At 39.5% G+C, this 21,129-nt stretch overlaps 2 protein-coding genes and 1 long non-coding RNA gene across 8 annotated transcripts in view; all 3 read right to left on the bottom strand.

Moving 5' to 3' along the window:
- Window positions 1-21,129, bottom strand: part of LOC306825253 (piggyBac transposable element-derived protein 4-like) — a 73,019-nt gene that overhangs the window by 24,560 nt on the left and 27,330 nt on the right. The gene's annotated exons all lie outside the window — the stretch shown is intronic.
- On the bottom strand, window positions 9,961-10,696 carry LOC306825465. 2 transcript variants are annotated; one of them, XR_013779267.1, is made up of 2 exons: window positions 10,659-10,696; window positions 9,961-10,057 (listed from the first exon to the last, which is right to left on the bottom strand). It is a non-coding gene; the product is annotated as an uncharacterized lncRNA (long non-coding RNA). The 2 variants fall into 2 exon arrangements; XR_013779268.1 differs by lacking the exon at window positions 10,659-10,696 and adding an exon at window positions 10,615-10,655.
- Window positions 11,980-21,129, bottom strand: part of LOC306825255 (uncharacterized protein) — a 59,545-nt gene continuing 50,395 nt past the window's right edge. Inside the window, exons 4-5 of one of the 2 annotated variants that reach the window (XM_079345869.1) lie at window positions 12,451-12,954; window positions 11,980-12,282 (exon numbers count right to left, since the gene is read on the bottom strand). In XM_079345869.1, coding sequence (XP_079201995.1) covers window positions 12,197-12,282; window positions 12,451-12,954 — 590 coding nt within the window. In that variant the 3' untranslated portion in view covers window positions 11,980-12,196. Of the gene's footprint in view, window positions 12,955-21,129 lie in introns of both variants that reach the window. The other variant, XM_079345868.1, reaches the window with a different exon arrangement.

Genomic DNA, 21,129 nt, shown 5'->3' with positions numbered 1-21,129 from the left:
ATACAGTTCATGTCTTACAGATTTCTCCTTTAAGACTTAAATAATAAAAGTATGATTATTTTGTTGAATTCTTCCTCTATCATTCAGAGATGAAGAACAAAATGTTACTTTGGTTGTGCTGACTGGATATTCAGTGTTTTTCTCCTTCATTGTAGTTAGTTGACATTGTTTGTTTTTAAAGCACAATAACTGATATACTAAACCTACCTATATAAGAGCAGGAAAAATAATTATTTCTAACAGGAATCCTGTCTCCAAATGGAGATGTTTGGGGCTCTTGCTTCAAGTTTGCACTTCTCGGCCACCGTAGTTTAGAACACCGTAACATACATTGTAGTCTAATTAAAATAAGTTAGGCAGTTCCTCACCTGTTCTGTGTAAGATGATGTGAGGTTTCCAAACGATATCCAGCAGTCTGCGCTGTCGATCTATCTCTTCCTCATGCTCAACGATAGTTCTTTTAAAAACTACAAATATGTCTTCCGCAGCAGCCGTTAGTCGCTCGGTGATAAACTCTCTCAGACTCTCAGCTGAACTCATTTTGTTTTTGTTTTCTTAAACTTTAAAACAACATGAACTACGACAACAGACAAGTCTGAGAGGAGACGTAGCTGCGATCAGAACTGGCGCTATTTTTTGTTTAGGCGTCTTCCGCTGTGTGTCACATTATAAAGCACCGACAACAACGGAGGTGCGGAAGCATCTTTGTTCCGTTGTAAACATTTTTTTTTCCTTCGATATTGAACAAATTCTGGTAGAGAATTAAACATTTGCATGAGAAACAAAAGTATTGATGTAAACAAAAACATATACTACCGATATGGCATGGATAGTCTCCTTGTAAAAAAAAAAGTAAAAGACAAAAGAAGACACACAGGGCAGTACATATAGTACTCTCTACTAAAACTGTCTTTACCTCGTATAATTTGTTGAGGAACTCACTATTTGCAGACATCCGTTTTAAAAAAATAAGTTATGGAGGGTTTGCTTTTATTCCACTTGCATTTATGTATGTGATATTTACCCAGTAAGAAAATTATGTTGACCATGTTGGACAACTTTTAGGAAGATCATCCATACATATCAAAATCTGAAACGGTTCAAAGGAGAGGTTCTCAGATTCGATCTTTAACCTGCTGTACAGATCTGCCAAAACTGAAATGTGACTGAACAAGAAAAGAAGAGTTCCTCAATAGTTTCAGGCTCTTCTCAGCAAAACCCACATTGATCTACTTCAAAATTAAAAGATTTCAGCAGCTGGGTAAACATTGTTCAATATCTTAATGTGAATCTTTTATAGTTTAGGAACGACTGGCCATTTAAGATACTTACTATATATATATATATATATATATATATATATATATATATAATATTTTTTTATTTTATTTTTGGCCTTTATGCCTTTATTATAGAGAGGAAAGTGGAGAGAGACGGAAATCAGGGAGAGACATGCGGGAAATGAGCCACAGGCCGGACACACACAGGCCTGAATGACACACATGCACAAGCAGGACCTGTGGGCAGGCCGGCTGCCCCAACAAGAAAGCATCACCTGAGCTGGTGAGGGTTTGATGCCTTACTCAAGGGCACCTCTGCATTGCTCAAGAAGTGGTCTGGCACCTCTCCAGCTACCAGACCAGCTTCTATATTGCAATCCACATTGGGACTTGAACTGGCAACCGTCCGGTTCCCAACCCAAGTCCCTACGGACTCGGCAAAAGCTGGGCAACAAGGAGGGGGGAATATTTGGGAAAAAGGTTGCTGTGTAAAACTAGGTTACTGTAGACAGCAGATACACAATTATGACAAACTGTCACACAGTTATTAAGTAAACATATATTGTATATAACAGTTAACTGTGGCCAGGTCGCTCTATGAAAATCAGACGGAGCCTCAGACGCTTACATGCTTAATGAAGCTGCTTCAAATGTTCATTGAATAAATAATAACGCAGTATTATTGTTGAAAAGCTTGTTGTGGTTTGCGTCTACCTCTGTAGGATTTGAAAACTACTGTATCTAAATAAACAGCAAAATATTTTATTAAAGTTTATTTCAGTTTATTTGGCTGCAAATCAGTTAAAAAACAAACAATTGACTTCAAACTCATTCTGGCTGCTGGGAACGCTGAAGAATTGAGACAAAATAAAAAAAAACAATGCAAAGGTTATAATTTGCAGTCCTACAAACATAACTAGTCACTGCATCAACTGATGAATTATTAAATAACAGCTCAGGTTTGCAACCAGTTTACAAAATAAAGGCACAATGTTAATTAAATATGTTAATAAGAGAAACATGAACAATTAAATACACAATATAAAACAAGACTCAAAGCTGCTCGTCTCTGTGGAGGGGCAGTAAATAGTCCCTTTGTACTGGCTGCGTCCTGTTTCTGCATTTATATATTGCTCACATTTTCTGCAGGTGTTATTCTGCACCTTTTCTTTTTATTTCCTGGGAGGAAAATAAGTATCAGTTGCGACAGCAGATGGCGTGGTAAATGGGACCTGTGGCAATGGACGCTTTGCTGCTACTGGTACAAAAGACAGTGCTTGTGGAAAAACAGGGAAGGCAAAAACAACTCGCTGTTTATCACAGTCCAGCAAGTTTTGCCACAAGGCAACAATTGTGCTGACTTTAAAAAAGACAAGAAAAAGATCAAACCAAAAACAAAGATGTAATATTTGTTAAGAATAAAAGTTTACCTGTGATCAATAAAGATACAATCTCTTGGACATTTAAATGGCTGGACTGCAGGCTGAGCAGAGTCTGTGCCACAGACGACACAGCTCATCATCATTCGCCCACCAACCAAACGTGCAATCTTTTGGAGTGAACGCGCAATTTAAGGTAAAAAAAAGTCACATTGTTAATCAAGTAAAGAACAGATTGAATAATAAAGTAACATACAGTACAAACAAGAAAGTACAAATGAAAGACAGTAAAATACAGAATACAAACTAAGATGAAGCAATGAAGACGCAGATAAAAATCATGGAAATCACCATCTAAAAAGAGGGAAAATATTTTATAATAATTCAGACATTTGTTACAAATCTTTATCATTGATTAAAAGGAGGGATTTCAGTTGGGACTTTAATTCTAGATTGAAAATTTACTAAATGAATTCATGCTCATTTGTATTTGATTTTTGGAGGCACATGTGAAGCGACATTTTATGGTTAATTTCGCACAGCATTGTGGGTGGTAAAACACAATTCCTGAAAAGATGCATCAGATCCATATTGCATAAAACCCAGAAGTTGATATCCATACTGAAATGATTAGTATACAGACGTGGACCCAAAAAATGCCCACTGGACAACCACAAGGGTTCAGTCCACTGAAGCTTCCCACTGCTAAGTCCGCACTACATACCGAACTGTGTCCATTCAGAAAGAGCCACCGTCTGCACACACCCTGTCCTCTCACTGCATTGTCATGTTCTGGTTTGTTCTGGTTGACTGAATCACAGTGAGGTGAAAAACCAAACTGTACTGATCCGTACCAGACTGTTTAGATCGGTTTCTTGTTGTCGTTGAAGTTTATAGTTTTTAATAAACATAAGTGAAGCTACAGGTGTATGTCTTTCCACCTGAATGAGAATGATTGCGGTTATTCAGATATCACACCTGAGATCTTCTTCCCCCAGGTGATGCAGAAGCATCTAATGTGTGTGTTTTCAAGTGTCTAGTCAAATTACTTTTTAATGTAAAAGATTTGTTGCATGTTGGGCAGATAAACTCTTTTGAGTGTGATTTCATATGGTCATTTAAATCCCTTTTAACTGAGAAAGATTTGTCGCATGTTGGGCAGGTAAACAGCTAAGCTGTATGAATTTGACTCACGTGTCTTTTCAATTTTGAGCTCCTAGAGAACCTTTTCCCACAGGTGCTGCAGGAGAAAAGCTTCTCACCTGTGTGTGTTATGAAGTGCTCAGTTAACAATGAATTTCTGGAGAATGATTTCCCACAGGTGTTGCAGGAGAAAGGCTTCTCACCTGTGTGTGTTCTCATGTGATCATTTAACACTGCCTTTAAGGAGAATGCTTTGTGCACTCACTTCTGCAAGCCCTCTTCACAGAATACCTTTAACCTTTGAACTAAAATCTCAAACAATTAGATTAAAACACTTTGATTATAAGCAGAAAAAGGCCTAATATTCTATCAACTCCCCCTTTTGACCTCATTAAACATGAGGTCAATATAAAAGAGTCTTCTTCATGAGCATCAATGTTAAATTCCTGAATAACAAGGCCTGAGCATTAACATGCAATCAAGGGCAATAAGCCCTGATAAACTGAATGGTGGGCTTCATTTTATCACCACTCACATCCTGGGGTTGTGTAGTCCAGTCATCTGGTCTGGTAGTGGTGAAATCTACCTGCATTAAAGGAATTAATCATTTACGTCTGTTAAACACATGTTGCCATTGACGTCTAGGAATTTCAATGGTGTTGGAGAGGTGAAGATATTGAGAACTTGCGAGATCACTGCACCTGCCTCTGAATCCTAAGAGAAAGATAGCACAAGAGAAAAGGAGAACAAAAAGAGAAAAAATACAACACAAAACAAAACCGTCCTGATCCATTCTTAAACATGTCAATAATAATCATTCAACAAAGAAATGTGTATTAATATTATTATTATTATTATTATCATATTATACATATAGAAAGAGAAGCTACTAGTACAATTAGAGCCCCATAATAAGATCCATATTCAAGTCTGGTGAGATCCAGGGGCGTCCCCCTTAGACACACTGTCACTGAATATGAATATATTACAGGAATAATGAATGAAAGTACTTACCAAAAACAACGTAAAGTTACGTGTGACTTAAAGTTAAAAAAACATCAAAAAGAAAAAAAATATATCTTGAGAGAAGTAATCAGAGCAGCAGATCTTAATGTGCTACTATCAATCTTTCACACCATCTCCACAGGCCATTTAAATCTCAAATGACCCTCAGTCAGAGGCATAAAAAGAACTAAAGTATTCTTACAAATAAAGGTACTATTATTTATTAATATTTTACTGAAGTACTCAACGTCAGTCTAAACATGCACTCAAATGAAAGTAAAAACTAGCTCATTGAAAATCTACTGTAAGTAAAAGTTACTTATTACGGTCTCTCTTTTTATGTTGTTCCTTGAAGGAAAATATTTACAAAGATGTATCCTGCAAACATATTCTTTTGTACCCCATTAACAAAAACAAAATTATAAATAGACATTAAATCTCCAAACCTCCTTCTAACTGCATCCTCACATTTGCTTCCTCACATCCACCAACAGGTTAATCTGAACCACTTTTACTTTCTGTCACCTTCTTTCACTCACTATAACCTTTAAATTCTTCCTTCAGGATCATTAAAGTGTCTATCTATGTCACCTTTTGCTGCTTTCAATGCTATATCTAGTTTTACTTTTTGTGATGAAGGGAATCGTTTTACTTTTCCAGTTTAGTCAGAGGTAAGTGGTACAGTTTCTAAGACAACAGACATCTGTAAAAAATGTTCTCACCTCTAAATGAGCAATATACACATTTGACAAATTAGCCTTTAGTTTTACATATTTCTGGACTTGTTCTTCACAGATGTGAGAAGTAAAGGTTCATTTAGTCAGCTATGTTGATGCTTTCTGCAGTTTAAATAATGTGAGGATGGAACAAAACTATTTACAACTTTGTTTGTCTGAGATTTGTCATGATGAATGCTTTAGATAAGATGAGGGAAGTCACACTATGTGTTGTCTGTACAAGAGCTTTTACTACAGCCACTGCATATATTATTATGCATCAATACCTATAGTCTATATCCCCCTTTTTTCTGAAAAAGGGCTGCATTAACAACACCCCCTTTTTCAGAAAAATCTAAGAAGAATGGAGTAAAATAATCCGAGAATTAAAACCATTCCATCTGTTAGAGGTCAAATGAACAGCAGCTACAACACCCTCTAGGCCCATAAGAATACAGAGAGAGGTAATACACCAGTGAGAGTTAACAACATGCTTCAAAAGCAAATGCGAATGTAATTTAAAGTAACGTGGTACAGGTCTTTTGGAGGGACTAAAGACTGGATTGACTGCACCCAAGTTTTCCAAAAGTTGTATAAAGCAAGAACGTCCCCTTTTTCAAGTGTCTCTGGGAATGGTCGTTGGTGTACCCGTGAACTCCACTACTAGAACACATTGCGATGAAGATTGAAGGTTGTGAAACATCACCAGTGAGAGTGGAGTAACAGTCCTGTGTCAACCATAGAGCTGCATGAATTCAACAGTCATTGTGAGGAGGGGCTCTGCCAAACCCTCTCCCTTAAAGCACTCTGGATGACCCTTGACATTTAACCAGACTGCTATCACACCTGGGTGGCTCCTTGTCCATTAGGAGTCAGGTACTGATAAGAACCATGCTGCTTGCTGCTTCAGAGGGCCCTGTGAGGGAGGGCCGGAGCAGCTCACTGTCCTGGGTGGTGTCTGGCCCAGTGGTAGAGTATCCCACAATAAAAACATCCTTCATTCTGTGGACCTGGAGCAAACCCACCCCAGCCAAGTCCACCATATCCCCTGTAACCACGTCTGTACAGATTGAAATTGTACCCTGTACTCCTCTCATAAGAGTGATATGGCTGCTGTACATATGGTTGCTCCAGATTAAACACCGGAACGTATTTGGTTGCATCATAAAGTAGCCTCTCCCTCTTGAAGCTGCATCTTTAGGAGGTGCAGCTCTAAGTCTTATTAACTCTATCATCTGCTGTTTGCTGTTGTTTATGTGAGCGTAAGTGATGTAAGACGTGTATCTCCCATCTGGGGAGCGATACACTATTAAAACCAGGCATTTCAATTAGTTCTGCTTTCACTGATTCTGGGAGGCCTGCTACTAGGACCTCTTTGTTTGAACTAAAGCTATGCCCCCCGAGTACAACCTTATATTAAGAACATGCCAACAAGTGTAGCACCATCTAAGTTGACTTCATTTTTGTGTAGTTTGTCAGTCATGTCAGTAAAATTCCCAGTCTAATTCTTTAAACATCACTCGTAAACAGTCTAGAAATAGTTGAAATGTCAGCAAGGTGAACATATTATGAAGTTTAAATGAAGCTATGGGGCCAAAATAAAGTAATAATTTGTTTTCTATTTTGAGAATGTAAAAAACAAAGTGGGTTGTTTGCATAATAGATGCATGCAAATAAATACTAGTGATCTACGACAGCTACCTCATTTCCTGCGCTCCTTGAATTAATCAATGCTCAAATTTAGCTATATAATATGTCTCTATAACAACAAGAAAAAACACTATAAAACATGAACACATTTAATTACATAAAAACAAAGCAACAACAGTGAGGACTGTGGGGTGATACTGAATGGGCTAAGAAAGGATGGGGCCTTCTTCTCTCCTGTAAAACACCCTATCTAATCTCTCCTTTAAAGATACTGATCAACCCAGTGCAAAGAGTCAACAAGCACACAGACCAGAGCCCCACTCTTCCAATCAACAGCCAAAACCCAAAATAAATCTTCCAGCAGTTAAAAAGGAACTCCTCCTCTTAAATATGCAAATGTATATCTGTTTTAAACCTTTTAGAAGAGTTTTAAAAGATTGTCTCCTCTCCTTCAGTAAATGTTCCACTATTATTGCCTATTTAATAACACAAAAAGTCTATTTATCAATCACACTCAAACAAAATAATTACACAGGCCTTCACGCACATGATTTACCACACAGCACACAAACACACATCTACTCAGCACAGCACTCACACACACATCCAAAAACTCCACCAGCACACACACATCTACTCACAGGTTTACCAGGTAGAGCTAAAGGTGTTGCTCAAAATACCGGTAACATGGGTAGAAGAAAAAGCCCCTACCTTTCCCCTTTCCACTCTCTGAACCAGTGAGAGAAAAGAACTTAAGTTCAAATTAGCACACAACAGAAAACACTATATACACGTGAACAGCAGAAAATGTATAGACGCAATGCCCTATTTGGAGTCCTAACTGGCAAGCTTCTACAGCAGTCCTAATGACAACTGCAGCCAGTCACTGGGGGTTATATCCCAGACTCACAAACAGTTTTAATACACTTCTGCTGATTCACCACCTCCCCAATGATCCCACACACAGTTCTCTGTCGACTGAAATGACCAGCGCTCAACCTGTTGCCTTCTTGACTTTGTCATTCAGTGTCAGAAGAAAAGACCCAGCCCAACATTCAACCCAGCCAGTCTCTCGCCCCTGGCTTTCTAACCAGTCTCTCGCCCCTGGTTTCCTAGTCAGTCTCTCTCCCCTGATTTCACAACCAGTCTCTCGCCACTGGTTTCACAGCCAGTCTCTCGCCCCTGACTTCTCTTCGTACGGCCTTCTGTTCGATCGCTTACTTGTATTCTTGATTCAATTTTCTAAATTTAGACATTAACACCGTCTATACCCAAACCAGACAACGATAATTTAGGTTTTCCAATGTGCACAATTTTATGGAAAAGGTTTGTGTTCACCTTTGGTTTTTGTGAGGCCTCTCGATGTCTGGATAGGTCTGGACGTTGTACCATAGACTTCAATGCAGTCATTCTACCACCTTAAGAAATTAATACATTTGAATGAAACGTATTTCAAAAAATTTTCATAAATTAATCAATACTTACGTCCTCCGTCAAACCTCATCCCCCATCACGTCGGGGTCACCAAGTGAAGGATAAAAGTTGGTATTTGATCCTTTTCCTAAATGTTGTTAATAGAAATCTGACTCCTCTAAATAATTACCTCAAATCTCTCTGTGCATTCTTTTGATGGGATGAGAGGAATGACTGGAGACGTCTCTTTCAGGTTAACAGAGTTTATTAACCTGATGAATCAAGAATAGAAGTTACAGAGTCTCTGGGTTCAACACTACGTGTCCCTGACAACAGACAGATACCTGGTCAGTTCGCGAAGTCTGAGCCCCGACTATCTTTCCCTGAACCCTTTTATACATTAGACAGAGATTATCTAACCAAATTATGCATTTGAGAATGTGCGGTGTCCTTCCTCCGATTGGGCAGCTTTCCAGATTATGCGCCTCCTGATGTTTGGTTCTGCTTCTCTCATTGGTGCATCATTCACCTTCTGTAAGGGAAGACACTTCCTGCCTGGCCTGTTTGTTATCATAGGAAGATGTCTAGTCTAGTCATCATTTCCTTTTAAGCAACAAACCATTTGAGTGATTATCTATCAAGGTCCACTGAACCTATCAATGTGGATGAGTGATTAACTGTTCAGGGCCTTAAACTAAACCTATGTTTGATTTGGTGGTGAGTGATTCAGTTTAAAGGGCCACATCAAACACGTTGGAATGTGCATTCACTTCTGCAAGCCCTCTTCACAGAATACCTTTAACCTCTGAACTAAAATCTCAAACAATTAGATTAAAACACTTTCATTATAAGCAGAAAAAGGCCTAATATTCTATCATTGCAGATGACTTTTTTAAATATCAATTTATGTCAACTCTTACAGTTATGAGCATGGTGAAATAACATGAGCAAACACATCACCAAGAAAAGCAGAAAAAACACACACCAACAAGAAAGTAAAGTTCCTGGGCCAGTGGTAACAATGATCGGGCCAGTGATCTTTGAAAACAATTTTTACTCTGTCGATCACGACGGAGTAAAAAAATTAATAAAACAAAATTACACAAAGATATTGGTTTAATTTGAGATTAACAAATATGTTGACGTCTTTACAGCCTTAAAGATACCTTTAGCAGCATTTTACAAAAAAATATACACCGATTTAAATGTTGCTCAATCATCACACTTAGGCCTCCATACATGCATGGTGGTGACAGAGGGATATCCAAATTGTAAAGTGCCAACACAATCTGTCAGCATGCAGTAGAAAGTGCATACTATCTGTGCTGTATACTGTTGGTACCTACTATTCAGTAGACATGTAGCCGGTCTGGCTTTGTCACTCTGTGTGCTACAAGCTCTCTGCGTTGTGTGATGAATGAGAGGAATACTGAGGACTTTCTTGCCAACTGGAGCAGATTTATTTTCACTCCTGTTCAAAATAAAATACATTCAGTACAACATCATAGACAGGGCTTCTACATGAGGTCTCAGACTGCCTGACAGAATGCATGTTTGCTGTGACATTCATTTTTAAACAAAAACAATAAATTGCATTTCAGCTGAATGTGATCATATAGTCAAAGTCAACATTAAAAACATTTTAAAGGACTTATCTCACTGTTTAGACCAAAAATTAATTTAGACAGTTAAGATAATATTTATACACTTTGTGTTATCTTGAAATAACAAACTCCTTAATAATCAATATATACTATCAACACATATAGGGCTCACATACCTGTTCAAAATAAAATACATTCAGTACAGCAACTTCATAGACAGGGCTTCAACCTGCCTTTAACGGGGAAAATAAAATAAAACGGACCGCATGAGAAACTTGGATGCTCTAGCTTAAAGTTCGCCTAATTAGCATTTACAAACAAAGCACTGTACGTCAAATAAAACTTTTTAAATGCTTTAACCGAACAGTTAACATGTCATTAAAAGATAAAATCGTAATTTTAACCACCATTTAACATTTTTTACCGTGTTTTAACTCTGTATGAACTGAGGTGCAGATGTACACTGGCATCCCCTCAGCGGGGTCTCAGACTGCCTGGCAACGGCGCGAAACAACAGGAAGTGACATCAGCTTAACAGACCGCCAAAATAAAACGAGCTCGCAAATAAAATTCCAAATCGAAATATACAATACACATGTTCATACCGAGGCAAAATACGAATATCGATAAATACACTCCTGTTACAGACACACACACAGTCGGCAGAAATTAGTTCCTACTTTGTTTAATTCAGTGTGGAAGTGGCATCATATGCGTTACCTGGTCGCATCCATCCATCCTTTTTTTGTTGTTTGGATTAACTCAAGACGAGTAATGCACATGCGACGAAAACAAAATCCCAATGTAAATGAAGTTAAAAAAAACCTGATAATTAAATAATATAGAGTACAATTTGGAAAGTACATGTGTATGGTAATTTCAGTTAAAAAAAAAATTTTTACATATATGTACATTCACAGTGACAGTTTTGTTCCAGGATCCTGTCACAGCAACATGTTTGGCACTCTGTGACTTCTTAGCGGACAGCCAGGGGAAAGAAACTGAGGTTAGCAGTACTTCACAGAAGCAGTGAGGGGCAGCTTCTCCTGAACTCCACTGCCATTTCCACAGTCTTGAGCGGGTTCAGCTCCAGATGCTTCTGACTGCACCAGAGAGCCAGCTGTTCCACCTCTCGTCGATACGGCAGACTCGTCACCATCCTGTATGAGACCAATGTTGGTGGTGTGGTCTGTGAAGTTCAGGAGTTTCACGGAAGGGTTCCTAAAGTGCAGCCAATGGTGTTGTGGAGGGACAAGAGCAGTGGGGAGAGAACACAGCCCTGGGAGGCGCCAGTGCTAATGGTCCAGGTGCCGGATGTGATTCTCCCCAGCCTTACCAGCTGCCTCCTGTCAGTCAGGAAGTTTGTGATCCACTGACAGGTGGAGGCAGGCACTGTAAGCTGGGTGAGTTTAAGGTTGCAGGAGATCCGGGATGATGGTGTTGAATACTAAGCTTTTAGTCCACAAACAGGACTTGGACTTGAATTTCCCTCGGGATCAATAAAGTATCTATCTATCTATCTATCTTTTTATCAGGATCCCTGCGTTGGTCCCTGGGGTTTCAAGGTGATGCAGGATGTAGTTCAGCCCCATGTTAACTGGCATCGTTTTCACAGATCGTCAGTGCAATTGGTGGTGGTGGGGTCTTATTTGCCAAGTGTAATAGAATTTCTGGAATTATTTAGTTAATGTGTAATGTTAATTCACGGCTCCTGTTGTCAGTCAGACCCGATACAGCTCAGCTTTGTCTCGACACCAAGGACAGCTTGGAGAGTCAACGGTTGTTGAGGTCACACCTTGGGAAATCTTGACGCCCAACTGCAGAAGTGCGATCTCTAACCTGTGTGTGATTTCATGTGTCTTGTCAAATCTCCTTCATCTGAGTAAGATTTGTTGCATGTTGTGCAGGTAAACGGCTTTTCATCTGCATGAAGTTGAATAATGTGACTATTCAAATTTGAGCTCTGAGAGAAGCTTATCCCACAGTTGCTGCAGGAGAACGGCTTCTCACCTGTGTGTTCTTATGTGTTTTGTCAAACTACATGTCTTTCTGAAAGATTTGCCACAGGTTTTGCAAATAAAGGGCTTCTCACCTGTGTGAATTCGAATGTGCTCACATAACCCTGACCTTGAGGAGAATGCTTTTCCACAGGTGTTGCAGGAAAAAGGCTTCTCACCTGTGTGAATTCGAATGTGAAGAGTGAACCCTGACCTTGAGGAGAATGCTTTTCCACAGGTGTTGCAGGAAAAAGGCTTCTCACCTGTGTGAATTCGAATGTGATCATTTAACCCTGACCTTGAGGAGAATGCTTTTCCACAGGTGTTGCAGGAAAAAGGCTTCTCACCTGTGTGAATTCGAATGTGCTCAGTTAACCCTGACCTTGAGGAGAATGCTTTTCCACAGGTGTTGCAGGAAAAAGGCTTCTCACCTGTGTGAATTCGAATGTGATGATTTAACCCTGACCTTGTGGAGAATGCTTTTCCACAGGTGTTGCAGGAGTAAGGCTTCTCACCTGTGTGAATTCGAATGTGATTATTTAACCCTGACCATGTGGAGAATGCTTTTCCACAGGTGTTGCAGGAAAAAGGCTTCTCACCTGTGTGAATTCTCATGTGTTTTGTCAGAGTAAATTTCATTCTGAAAGATTTGTCGCAGGTTTTGCAAACAAAAGGCTTCTCACCTGTGTGAATTCGAATGTGTTTATTTAACACTGCCTTTGAGGAGAATGCTTTTCCACAGGTGCTGCAGGAAAAAGGCTTCTCACCTGTGTGAATTCTCATGTGTTTTGTCAGAGTAAATTTCATTCTGAAAGATTTGTCGCAGGTTTTGCAAACAAAAGGCTTCTCACCTGTGTGAATTCGAATGTGATTATTTAACACTGCCTTTGAGGAGAATGCTTTTCCACAGGTGCTGCAGGAGAAAGGCTTCTCACCTGTGTGTGTTCTTGCATGAAGATTCAGTTCTGATTTGAAACGGAATATTTTCCCACAAATCGTGCAGGTATGAGTCTTCTTACCTCTGTGGACACTCAGATGATTTTTTAATTCTGACTTTTCCTTAAAAGATTTGCCCCATGTGTCACATTTAAAAGCGTTTTCAGCCTGGTAAGGACTACAGTCACTCTCTGATGTTTTACTCTCCTGACTTCTTCTTTTGTCACTGTTTTTCTTTGGGTCTGATTTTCCAGTTGATTCTGAGACTCCGAGCTCTCTTCCTGTGGGATCTTGATCTTCATCATCATGAGAGTTGTGAGAAAGAAGCTGGTGTTCACTCTTTAGTTGATCTTCACTGTGGTCACTCTCCTCATGAGTAAGAGTCAACATGAATGTGTCAGTCTCCTGCTTCAGTACCAGCTGCTCTCCCTCCTGACTGCTGCAGTCTTCCTCCTGCTCCTCTTTAATCTGTGGAGGCTCTGGCTCCTCTTGGTCTGGACTGGAGTTCCTCTCCTGGTCACAGAGCTGCTGGTCAGCCAGAACCTCCTCCTCCTCTTTACACACATGTTGCTGTGGGAGAGCTGGAGGAAGACAAACAAAAGCATTTATACTAAGATGTCCCTGAGCAGATCAAAGGCTTTGTTAAAGACAGGAACTTCAGATTAATTGATGCAGACAATAATCCAACAACAAACAACAAAACAAAGATGTGCAAATAGGGCTAAATGTAATTTTGTTTTTACATCACAGTTGTGATTTGTGCGTGTGTCACATAGCAGGTTAGTTTTCTTTGATAACTGGTCTCATATCTGGAAAATGGAGGGGCGTCCAAAACAGCCATGTGGGGTGCCTTAAAACCGTCTACCTTCTCTGGTGCAGACAAAGACGAGACCATTCAGCACTACAACATAGCATGTTTCATTAATGTCTGATCATATAGTAAGGTCCTTCTATTGATTCATTCAGTTCATGTCTTACAGGTTTCTCCTTTAAGACTTAAATAATAAAAGTATAATTATTTTGTTGAATTCTTCCTCTATCATTCAGAGATAAAGACAAAAAGTGTGTTACTTTGGTTGTGCTGACTGGATATTCAGTGTTTTCTCTTTCATTGTAGTTAGTTGGCATTGTTTGTTTTTAAAGCACAATAACTGATATACTAAACCTTCCTATATAAGAGCGGGAAAAATAATTATTCATACCATGAATCCTTTTTCTCTAAATGAAGATGTTTGGGGCTCTTGCTTCAAGTTTTCACTTCTCGGCCATCATAGTTTATAACACTGTAACATTCATTGTTGTCTAATTAAAATAAGTTAGGCAGTTCCTCACCTGTTCTGTGTAAGATGATGTGAGGTTTCCAAACGATATCCAGCAGTCTGCTCTGACGATATATCTCTTTCTCGTGCTCAACGATAGTTCTTTTAAAAACTACAAATATGTCTTCCGCAGCAGCCGTTAGTCGCTCGGTGATAAACTCTCTCAGACTCTCAGCTGAACTCATTTTGTTGTTGTTTTCTTAAACTTTAAAACAACATGAACTACGACAACAGACAAGTCTGAGAGGAGACGTAGCTGCGATCAGAACTGGCGCTATTTTTTGTTCAGGCGTCTTCCGCTGTGTGTCACATTATAAAGCACCGACAACAACGGAGGTGCGGCAGCATCTTTGTTCCGTTTTCAACCTTTTTTTTTCTTCGATATTGAACAAATTCTGGTAGAGAATTAAACATTTGCATGAGAAACAAAAAGTATTGATGTAAACAAAAACATATACTACCGATATGGCATGGAGAGTCTCCTTGTAAAAAAGACACACAGGGCAGTACATATATATATAGTACATATATAGTACTCTCTACTAAAACTGTCTTTACCTCGTATAATTTGTTGAGGAACTCACTATTTGCAGACATCCGTTTAAAAAAAATAAGTTATGGAGGGTTTGCTTTAATTCCACTTGCATTTATGTATGTGATATTTACCCAGTAAGAAAATTATGTTGACCATGTTGGACACCTTTTTGGAAGATCATCCATACATATTAAAATCTGAAAAGGTTCAAAGGACGGGTTCTCAGATTCGATCTTTAACCTGCTGTAAAGATCCCGCCAAAACTGAAATGTGATTGAACAATAGTGCTCAATAGTTTCAGGCTCTTCTCAGCAAAACCCACATTGATCTACTTCAAAATTAAAAGATTTCAGCAGCTGGGTAAACATTGTTCAATATCTTAATGTGAATCTTTTATAGTTTAGGAACGACTGGCCATTTAAGATTCTTACAATATATATATATATTTGTTCATATAATATTTTTATTTATTTTTAGCCTTTATGCCTTTATTATAGAGAGGAAAGTGGATAGAGACGGAAATCAGGGAGAGACATGCGGGAAATGAGCCACAGGCCGGACTCGAACTTGGGCCACCCGCGCGAGGACTGAGCCTCAATACATGGTCCGCACGCTACCGCTCCAGATACTTGCAATATTTATTGATTATCATTGTTTGATTTCCTAATCTTATTTTAGCAGGCGAGTTAAAATCAGAAAATAAAATGCATTTCAAAGCTTTTCCAGTAAACTTATTACATTTCCTTTTTCTGATGTGCATTTCATAAATCTTCAGATGTGGAAGTTGAACTGAAATATATAAAGAAGACAACATATGTTGTATCATTAGTTTTAAAGGAGCCGGGATGGCTCCACAAATTTAATTTAAAATACTCTATTAATCCCAGAGGCAGAAATTGTGGTCCTCACTCTGTTATTTTAGAGACATGCACACAGGCCTGAATGACACACATGCACAAGCAGGACCTGTGGGCAGGCCGGCTGACCAGACAAGAAAGCGCCACCTGAGCTGGTGAGGGTTTGATGCCTTACTCAAGGGCACCTCTGCATTGCTCAAGAAGTGGTCTGGCACCTCTCCAGCTACCAGACCAGCTTCTATATTGCAATCCACATTGGGACTTTAACTGGCAACCGTCCGGTTCCCAACCCAAGTCCCTACGGACTCGGCAAAAGCTGGGCAACAATAATGTGGGAGGAGGGGGGAATATTTGGGAAAAAGGTTGCTGTGTAAAACTAGGTTACTGTAGACAGCAGATACACAATTATGACAAACTGTCACACAGTTATTAAGTAAACATATATTGTATATAACAGTTAACTGTGGCCAGGTCGCTCTATGAAAATCAGAGGGAGCCTCAGACGCTTACATGCTTAATGAAGCTGCTTCAAATGTTCATTGAATAAAGAATAACGCAGTATTATTGTTGAAAAGCTTGTTGTGGTTTGCGTCTACCTCTGTAGGATTTGAAAAGTAACTACGGTATCTAAATAAACAGCAAAATATTTTATAAAAGTTTATTTCAGTTTATTTGGCTGCAAATCAGTTAAAAAACAAACAATTGACTTCAAACTCATTCTGGCTGCTGGGAACGCTGAAGAATTGAGACAAAATAAAAAAAAACAATGCAAAGGTTATAATTTGCAGTCCTACAAACATAACTAGTCACTGCATCAACTGATGAATTATTAAATAACAGCTCAGGTTTGCAACCAGTTTACAAAATAAAGGCACAATGTTAATTAAATATGTTAATAAGAGAAACATGAACAATTAAATACACAATATAATCAATCAATCAATCAATCAATCTTTATTTATATAGCGTCAATTCATAACAGGCGTTATCTCAAGACACTTTACAAAAGCAGGTAAAGGACCTTACTGTTTGTCTGTTAACATTAACAAAGGGCAGGTAACAAGACCATGCTCATTGTTATGTTTACAAAAAGCAGGTAAAGGACCTTACTTATGGCTATGTTACAAGAGCCCAGCTTAATCCGTCATGGCGTGGCAAGAAAAAACTTCCTTTTAACAGGCAGAAATCTTCAGCAGACCCGGGCCCATGACGGAACAGCCATCTGCTAAACTGTGCTGGGCTTGAAATGGGATGGGGAGATGGGACAAGATGCAGAAAGAAGAATAGGATGGGATAGGTTGGGGGGGGGGGGGGTCTGGGCAGGCCATCCTCAGGGGGAGGGGGGGGGGGGGGGTTGTTTGGGCAGGCCATCCTCACCAACAGTCCCAAGGAACCTAAGAGAGCTCAAGGAACCTAAGAGAGCTCAAAAGGAGAGGTTAGAATACAAAGATAGTGACAAGCTACTGCTTGTCACTATAGACATATCTTATTACTATAAGGTGAGAAAGCTGGGAGAGAAAGAGGGAGAGAGAGATAAGAGATCCTGGTGCCAGTTCCCCCGGTAGTCTAAGCCTATAGCAGCATAACTATGAGCTGGTCCTAAGCCAGCCCTAACTATAAGATTTATCAAAAAGAAAAGTTTTAAGTCTATTCTTAAAAGTACCTAGTGTGTCTGCCTCCCGGACCCCGACTGGTAGACGATTCCAAAGGAGCGGTGCCTGATAACTAAAGGCTCTACCTCCCATAGTACTTTTAGAGACTATAGGTACCACGAGCAGGCCTGCATTCTGGGAACGTAATGTTCTTGATGGATAGTACGGTACAATTAACTCTTTAAGATACGATGGTGCCTGACCGTTTAGAGCTTTGTAGGTGAGCAGAAGGATTTTAAATTCTATTCTAGATTTTATAGGGAGCCAATGGAGAGAAGCCAATACAGGAGTAATGTGGTCCCTTTTCCTCGTTCTAGTAAGAACACGAGCTGCAGCGTTTTGGACGAGTTGGAGGGTCTTTAGAGATTTACCATAGCACCCTGCTAAAATAGAATTACAGTAATCCAACCTGGAGGTAACAAATGCATGAACTAATTTTTCAGCATCATTTTGTGACAGGATCTGTCTGATCTTAGAGATATTACGAAGGTGAAAATAAGCTGTCCTTGAAATTTGTTTAATGTAGGAATCAAAGGACATATCCTGATCAAACAGAACTCCTAGGTTCCTAACAGTGGTACTAGAGGCTACACTAATACTACTAAGGGCCGTCATATCGGCAGAGAAAGTCTCTCTAAGGTTCTTAGGACCAATCACTATAACTTCAGTCTTGTCTGAGTTGAGCAGTAAGAAGTTTCTGGTCATCCAGGTCCTGATGTCCTTGACGCAGGCTTCTAGTTTACGAAGCTGGTTGGCGTCTTCTGGCTTCATTGCTATGTAGAGCTGAGTATCGTCTGCATAGCAATGAAAGTTCATGGAGTGTTTTCTCATAATACTACCTAGAGGAAGCATATATAATGTAAATAAAATCGGACCAAGCACTGATCCTTGAGGCACTCCATGGCTAACTTTGGTGTACAAAGAGGACTCATCATGAACATGCACAAACTGAGATCTATCTGACAAATAGGATCTAAACCAACTTAAAGCAGTCCCTGTAACTCCAAGCAATTGTTCTAGTCTCTGTAACAGAATCTGATGGTCAATTGTATCAAAAGCAGCACTAAGATCTAACAGGACAAGCACAGATAGAAGTCCCCTGTCTGAGGCTAACAGAAGATCATTTGTTACTCTAACAAGTGCAGTCTCAGTGCTATGGTAAGCTCTAAATCCCGACTGGAACTCCTCAAACAAGCTGTTGTTGTGGAGAAAATCACTCAACTGATTAGCTACCACTTTCTCTAAGATCTTGGAGATAAAAGGAAGGTTAGATATAGGTCTATAGTTAGCTAGAGTTCCTGAATCAAGAGTAGGCTTTTTAAGGAGCGGTTTAATTACAGCTACTTTAAATGACTGGGGTACATAACCTGCAGCTAAAGATATATTGATCATATCTAGTATGGAGCTGCTAACTAGAGGAAAGACTTCCTTAAACAACTTGGTTGGGATTGGATCTAAAAGACAAGTTGACGGTTTAGATGCAGAAATAATCGAATTTAGTTCTGCGAGGTTAATTGGAAAAAAACAATCGAGGTTAGTATCAGAATTTGGAGCCGTTTCTGCCGAATCGAAAATATAGGAGGAATCTGCACTAAGTAAAGGTAGTAAGTTGCTAATTTTGTCTCTAATGTTTAGAATTTTATCATTAAAAAAGCTCATGAAATCATTACTGCTAAGGGCTAAAGGAATAGATGGCTCAAATGAACTCTGACTCTCTGTCAGCCTGGCTACAGTGCTGAAGAGGTATCTAGGGTTGTTTTTATTTTCTTCGATAAGAGACGAGTAATAGGCAGTGCGGGCCTGCCGTAGAGCTTTCATATATCGATTATGACTATCTTGCCAAATTAAACGAGATTCTATCGTTTTGGTGGAGCGCCAAATTCTTTCACATTTACGTGACGTTAGTTTTAGAGTACGGGTTTCTAAATTGTACCATGGAGCTGATCTCTGTCGTTTGATTGGCTTCTGTTTTAGGGGAGCGATTGAATCCAGAGTAACTCTAAGTGAATCCACCGCACTATCTACAAACTGATCTAGCTGAGAGGGACTAAAGTGATTATAGGAGTTTTCAACTAGGTTAGGGGATGGAACAGAAACAAAGGCAGCTGAAATAGCATCCTTAAATTTAGCTACAACATTATCATTTAAATTTCTAGAGAGCACTTTTTTATTAAGAGGAGTTAAGGTTGGTAAAAAGAAATCAAAAGTTATTAGGAAATGGTCTGATATCAGAGAATTTTCCAGAAAAACCGACAGACTGTTAATTTCAATACCATAAGCTAAAACAAGATCCAGGGTGTGGTTAAATCGATGGGTAGGTTTGTTTACACCCTGGGTGAAGCCAATAGAGTCCAATAGAGACATGAAAGCCATGCTAAGACTGTCATTAACAACATCCACATGGATATTGAAATCACCTACAACAATTATTCTATCACTGCTAAGAACTATGTGTGATAGAAATTCTGCAAAGTCAGATAGAAATTCTGAATATGGGCCAGGAGGGCGGTAAACTATAACAACTAGAACTGGCTGAAAAGTTCTAAAGACTGGATGTGAAAGACTGAGTGCAAGACTTTCAAAAGAGGTATAATTCAGCTTTGGTCGAGGATTGATTATAAGACCAGAATTAAAAATAGCTGCTACTCCACCACCTCGACCAGTGTCTCGAGCTATATGAGCATTCAAATGACTGGGAGGGGTGGATTCATTTAAACTAACATATTCATCCTGAGAAAGCCAGGTTTCAGTTAAACAAAGTAGATCAATATGATTCTCTGATATTAGCTCATTTACCAGGAGGGATTTAGATGCTAGGGATCTAATGTTTAGTAAGCCGCATTTAATTGTTAGATTTTTTTGCCAAATCGTATTTGTAGTTTTGATTTTGACTAAATTTTGATGATTTACGCCTCTTTTATTGAGGCTGGAATTGCCTATGACAGGTCTGGGGCGGAGAACAGACACAGTATCTATAGTATAAGTAGGGTTACAGCTATAAGAAGATCTAACTGAGTTACAGTTAGATTTACAGTCACAAGGACAGCTATAGTGGCAGGTAAACAGATCTAAAGGAAGCGCAGAGAAGTGTGTAAGACTGCAGCTCTGCATCCTGGTCTGAACTCTGATGAGTTGTCAGGGTTTGGGACTAATAAACTCTGCTACGTTTCTAGATAATAGAGCTGCACCAACCAGAGTAGGATGGATGCCATCTCTAGCTAGCAGACCAGGCTTTCCCCAAAAGGACTGCCAGTTATCTATGAAGCCCACATCGTTTACTGGACACCACCTCGATAGCCAGCGGTTGAATGAAGACATGCGGCTATACATGTCATCACTGGTCAAATTAGGGAGAGGACCAGAGAAAACTACGGAGTCCGACATCGTCTTAGCAAAACTACACACCGACTCCACATTAACTTTAGTAATTTCCGACTGGCGAAGTCGGGAGTCATTTGTGCCGACATGAATTACAATTTTATCAAATCTACGTTTAGCCTTTGTCAGCAGCTTTAAGTGAGCCATGATGTCGCCCGCTCTGGCCCCGGGTATACACCTAACTATGCCCGCTGACTTCGCTAACTTCACGTTTCTGACTATGGAGTCTCCAATTATCAGAGTTTTTGTCTCAGCGGGTGCGTCG

The sequence above is a fragment of the Symphodus melops genome (genome assembly GCF_947650265.1).
Source record: "Symphodus melops genome assembly, chromosome: 6".
Taxonomy (NCBI): domain Eukaryota; kingdom Metazoa; phylum Chordata; class Actinopteri; order Labriformes; family Labridae; genus Symphodus; species Symphodus melops.
This window is presented reverse-complemented; position numbering and strand designations above follow the sequence as displayed.